This window comes from Perissodus microlepis, chromosome 7 (assembly GCF_051167445.1).
Source record: "Perissodus microlepis isolate ML-2025 ecotype Zambia chromosome 7, ASM5116744v1, whole genome shotgun sequence".
Taxonomy (NCBI): domain Eukaryota; kingdom Metazoa; phylum Chordata; class Actinopteri; order Cichliformes; family Cichlidae; genus Perissodus; species Perissodus microlepis.
This window is the reverse complement of record NC_140467.1, coordinates 12,424,800-12,430,799: the sequence shown is the minus strand read 5'-3', so window position 1 is coordinate 12,430,799 and position 6,000 is coordinate 12,424,800. Positions and strand designations below refer to the sequence as shown.

The window sequence follows — 6,000 nt, the reverse complement described above, 5'->3', positions numbered from 1 at the left end:
TTCTCACAAGCACCTCCTGCTCCGTGCATTTAAAGATTAAATTGAGCCGTAATTAACTTCATCCCTACATTGCTGTGATGACAAGTAAATCTCTTTGAATATCCTTTGAGTCATTTTGTGTGTGTGGTGTTTGATGTTGCTAATCTTGATATATGACTTATGGCTCACGTGCAGAAAGCCCTCATTGGATTTAATCACTGAAGGCGGGGGGCACTTCTCAAGAATGCGCTTGGAGATTTGTTCGCTGTTTTGTGCCATCCTCTTCAGTTGCTGGGTGTCAATCCTCTTGCCAGTGCAGGCGTGTCTCCGAGGGGGGATTACAGCTCCGAGCCTCAAATGCTGACCTATTTTAGAGTTCACTCAAGAATCCCAACTCCATAACCCTGATTTCGGTGGGAATTTTCCCCTCGTTGTGTTTGGATTGACTCATTCAAAAAACGCTGACTCATGATTCACGACCTGTTTACGGGAAAAAAGATGCCTTTGTTTAAAAATAGGCGAGACTGCTGAGTTGTGTTGTGGAAAATGTCAGCTATGACCGATGAGTCTGACCCACATTATCAACCAACAGTAAGGATATTTCAGTGCAAATGTTATGAGAATTCTTTTAAAATGCTTTTGCCAGTGTTTATTTGTCATCATAAAATTCATAAAGTTAAAGGGCACATTCTCATGTCAGGTAAAGACTTTATTGGTGAAGTGGATGTTGACAAATTTGAATTTTAGTGCCGATAAGGCAACTAGCATACTTATTTAATAGGTCAGTGCCCTACATTTATAAACTATGAGTAGCTTATTAAAGATAAACCTGATGAAATTCCTTTGGTTCTCATCTTGAGCTACAATATATTTAATAATAATATTTTACTCTTGTTCTTGTAGAAATCAAGTCTCCCCACTTGCCAAGGTGAAATCTTCAGATACAAATTCTGCGCAGTTACTTTAAAGTATTATCTAAATAAAACCCACATATAATATCACTGGTCAGTTCTGACAAAAGTGAACTGAACTGTTCAGTGTAGGATACTTTGTGTCCTATATCTCCCTCTCTCATCAGTTAATCTGTAATTGAGAAACTGTTTAACTCACCTTTATTTGGAAAACTGATATATCGTATCTTCAGTCGGTCAAGTGCAATTCTTATGTGAAAAAAGGCTTTTGAAAGACTAAGTGCATCCTTGCTGCTTCCATAGGAATTCAGAGGGTAAAAGTAGAAGTCATGTGCTGCTAAACAAATGTATTTGATTAACTAAACATCAGTAAGTGTGAGCACCTCTATAAGCGCTAAAGGTTTGGCAGTTTGTTGGTCGGGAGCATTTAGGTGCGAGTTAACGCAATGGAGAGGAGGAAAGAACAATGATCTCAAAGAAGCATTCGTTTCTGCCCATCGGTCTGGGAAAGGTTATAAGAGCAAACTAGCTGAAGTCCATCATTTTTCACTGAGAAAGAGTATTCACAAGTAGAAAACATTCAAGACAGTTGCATGGCGTCCTGGGAGTGGATGTCCCAAGAAATTCAGAGAGCGCAATGCTCAGAGAAACAACAAAAAACACCTCTGACTCTACAGGCCTTCATTAGCACGTTAAACAGTATAATCAGAAAAAGACTGAACAAGTATGACTTGTATGGAGAGGTTGCTAAAGAGCTTTAAAAATACCTTCTGGAAAGTTACGCTTTAGAGAGGAGACCAAAGCAGAGATGTTTGGCAAAGACAGCGTATTGGTACAAAAACCTCACATCATCTATCAAGCACGGTGGAGAATGGGTGATGGTTTGAACTCGTTTTTGCAGTCACAGGACTCGGGCAGTCACTAAGTTGACCACAAACTCCTCTATGTACCAAAGTATTCAAGAGTTTAATGTAAGGCCTTCTGTCTGACAGCCAAAGCGTGGCTACAACTGGATTGTGCAACAGGATGTTGCATGCCCCAGCATAATACTTGCAAGATCCCAAAGCACAGCAGTAAATCTGCAACAGGATGGCTGAAGAAAAAACTTAACCTGACAAATGCAAACCTCGAAGCAACCTTGAAATGAAGATTTGGAAAAGAATTCTTCCACAGTGATGTGACAGACTGATAAAATCACACAGAAATTATTGCTGCTAAAAGTGAATCATAGGTTTTCTTAGGACTGTAGCCCTAATATGCTCATCTACCAGTTTAGGGATGTTTGGTAATTCTAAGCAGTGATTATGGCAGGATAAATCTGGAACAGTTTTATCTGGAACAGTTTTAAAGGGAACCAAACCAAACATCCCCTGCTTTTATGCCTCTAGAAAGAGGACCAAAAGGTAAAAAAAAAAAAAAAAAAAAAAAAAAAAGCAAGCAGAAACTGCATGTAGAGCAGATTCTCATACATGACTCCAAACTCTGAGAACGCAGCAGTGAATAAAAATATTCTTAAGTCTCAAAATGTAATTTATCCGTCCAGATTTCTCCCGATCACTTTTTGGAGCTAAACAAAAATAACACAGACACACCACATTTGTAACAATAAACTATTCTTTTTCTCATATTTACATTCGTACCTAATGTGCAAATCAATAATTTAAAGTAGTGTAAAACTCTTAAAGAAATACAAAATCATATCTTACAGTCCTAAACATGGTGGAGAGTCCATGAACTAGTCGTCACATAGAAACAAAGAGGAGCAACACTGCAGTGTGTACAGGAGAGAGACAGAAGCAAACTGAGAGAGCAGTGGACATCCTTGGCCAGGACACACTAAGTTAAGGACAGCATGGTACATTATCCAAGCATCACCAGAACAAACAGCAACACAAACACTGCGTCTTTACAGTAGTCATGTCAAATGAGCAGAAAGCACTTGGAGGCCTGGGGTTTCTTTTTTTGTTGGTTTTTTTTTGGAAAAGCCCCTCTGATTGGTTAAAGCACTGATGATCACAAAGGCTTGTGGTGCTCATAGCAGCAGGTGCTTCTTTTTAACGGCCTCTAGATATGGAAGAAGAACAATCTCACACTGGACCGGTGACACATCTATACTGCATGTCACCACATAGTGCTAGTAGCATGATTGCACATTGTGTTGTGTTTGTGTGTGTGTGTGTGTCGGGGGCAACGGACATGTAAAAACACTTCAGACAAACACACATCGACCTGCTCTCACTACCCGCAGTTCTTCTCATCTAACACATTTACCAAGTAGCGCAGTCAACAGCAACTCAGAGAAACACACCATAAGCACTGCATATTTGAGAAGCAAATCATCCTATGCACATTGTTCAGTGTTTGGCACAAAAAAGAAACATTTTGAAAATCTGAACTGTACTTTTTTTTTTCTTTTAAGAAGCCAGTTTGGCAGTGCTTGTGGACTTTTAGGAGGTCGACTACGGGCAAAAATGTGAAACAATGTCTTACACAATAGTTTGAGTCCAATTCCGAAACGGCAAACCTTTGCAACTTGGCTAGAACAAAGGTACACTTCACATATGAGAGTTTTACATTTCATCCTAATCCGACATTACAATCTATAATGCTTACACATTTCAATTCCTGTAGTTCAAATTGGTTTACAAAAGCACACTGACGATCTTTTACAATGTACAAGACACAGTTAACCTACAGTAACTATATTATTGGTGCATAGACAAAATTGAGAGAGGGTGTAGCAAAAGAATCACCAATTTATTGCTTGAAATTCTAATATTATTCCCTCATTAGATTTATATTGATTGCAAAACAACTACAAATTTTTTTTTTCCACAGAGATTTTGAAGAACCGAGCAGAGGTATTGCATTCAAACTGATTAAAAGAGATAAAATGTTCCTTCCTGACGAGATGCAAATGTTCTGCACTTTGAAAAATAAAGAAATTTCCTTTCCACATACAGAAAGTTACATCACAGAGATGACTTTTACTCTAAAACAAGTAAAAGACTAAATTGAATGAGACAGAAGTCAAACAAAACTACGATATCTGGCCAAAGCTGCTCACTGTTTCAAGTTCTGCTTCCCCCATCATAAAGTAATAACCTTTACTAACAAGGGAAGGGCGACGGGAATACACAAGCATTCTTCAACAAAACAGGATAATGTTTGCCATCATGTTATTCTAAATGCAGAGTGCAGATGGTGTTGTTCCCTCAGGTCTCCTGCAGACTTGTTGACAAGCTGAAGTAGCGGTGATGGCTATACAGGCCTCTGCATTTTGCTCTCCCTCTCCCTGCGTTTCACCTCCTCTCTGTAGCAGTAGGAGCAGTAGTTGTCTGTCTCTGGCCTACCGTAGAAGGAGCAGTTCTCCCTCTTGCAGCGGCGCTGCTGAAAGCAGTACAAAGGGCTTCCAGAGCTCCGCCCTTTGGTTTTATCTTGGTTGAGCCAGGTGTGAGATGAGTTGTCCTCATCGGCAAACTCAAGGCAGTCCTGAATGTCTCCCGCATCGAATCCATTGGTGTAGGTGTGGGACTTGTGTTCGCCAGGCATATTGTAGGACAGCGAATCTATGGTGTTAACAGTGCGGACCCCTGACAGGCGAGCAGGGCTGTAACTCTGGGATGAAAGTGTGCGGTTCTGCTGGGGGTAGGTGGCGCATGTCTTTAGAGTGCCCACCACAGGCTTGTAGGGGTCATCTTGGAAGATGGAGGATTGCATGTTGACATCTTGTAAGTGGATCACGCTGTGCCTCTGGATGGGCGGTGTATGGCTGTAGTGGGCAGACACAGGAACAGGCCCAGGTCTCTTAGCACCAATACTGGGGGAGGAGTAAGGCGCAGGGGTTGGGGCCGGGTGCGAGACATGGTGCAAGGCTGGAGGTGGGGTGAGAGGAGGGGCCGGGACAGAGGCAAGAGGCGCCGCGGGAGTGGGACTGTTCCTGCCCTGCATCTTGAGACCCGGCGGGGGCTGGGAGTTGTTATAGGGGTGTGTGTGGTGAGGCAGGATGGGAGAGCAGCTCTCCGGAGGTGAGCTGTCTGATCTCTCCCTCTGGAAGACACTCTCATGCTCAGGCTTCTTGACAGCTACCTCATTGGTGACAGCGGGCTTCTTTTCGGCCTCCTTCCTTTTCTGCTCCTGCTCCTGGCTGAAGCGCTCCTGGGCGTTTGTCAAGTAGTAGCTGATCATCTCTTCGTGGAACTGGTGTCGATGGCTGGTGAGCAGGAGTCCTGCAAAAATGAACTTACGCTCCCCCTGCATGGCAGCCCGTAGGATGTTGAGGCTGAGCTTGACATCGGTGCTGTATTTCCAGTTTTCCAGGGTCTTGTCCCCTGAGCCTTTACCTGCACTGTCCTGTCTCTCAGTGGGCGAGGAGCTGGAGGGTCTGTCTCTGTCTGTAGGGGAAGGACTAGTGGCCTTCTCAGAAGAAGTGGAGCTTGCAGACTGGCCCGAGTCCTCCTTGCTTCCCTTGGTTGACTTAGACTCCTTTTTCTTTGCCTTTTCCCCTCCGTTCTCCCCACTGCGACCTGAGCCAGAGTTAGATTTGTTCATTTTGCCATGAACAAGGCCACCCAGACCTCCCATGTTCTTCTTCAGCTTGATTCCAAGGGTTTTGCTGAAGCTACCTAGTTTGTTGGCTACAGAGTCGGCCCGGCTCTTGTCTTTGTCTTTTCGCTGCTTGTCTTTATCCTTCTCCTTGCTTGGCTTGCCAGTGTTGACGTTAGAGTTGCTGCCGACAGACTCGCGGTCAGAGTCCATGGACTCGGCCAGAGACTGGACATCCTCACCTGCGGAGGCTGTGGGAGACTCTGGCTGAGCAAGGGGAGCCTGCACAAAGACACGCAAACACACACGACTGAACAGTTGTTCAAAATTCACCTGTGGATTAGCACCATGAAGATTTAAGGGGAAAGCTTGCCGCAAAACTTTACCTACATATTTTCAGCGAATCCATCTGAATTATTGTGGGGTTGACCAGTTTTTGCCTAACAGAACGACACCTAGACTGCACTCGCCTTGTGGTGCTCAAAACATGCAAAAAAATATCAGCATCGCTTGACCGACCTTGTAGCTCATAGTGAGCACCTTCATGTACTAACTACCTTTTCTT

At 43.4% G+C, this 6,000-nt stretch overlaps 1 protein-coding gene across 1 annotated transcript in view; it reads right to left on the bottom strand.

Annotated features, from left to right (window-relative positions):
• Positions 1-3,626: 3,626 nt before the first annotated feature.
• Positions 3,627-6,000, bottom strand: part of otud7a (OTU deubiquitinase 7A) — a 40,166-nt gene continuing 37,792 nt past the window's right edge. The window contains exon 13 of the mRNA XM_084933459.1: positions 3,627-5,717. Within this exon, the coding sequence (XP_084789585.1) occupies positions 4,152-5,717 (1,566 nt within the window). The 3' untranslated portion in view covers positions 3,627-4,151. The remainder of the gene's footprint in view (positions 5,718-6,000) is intronic.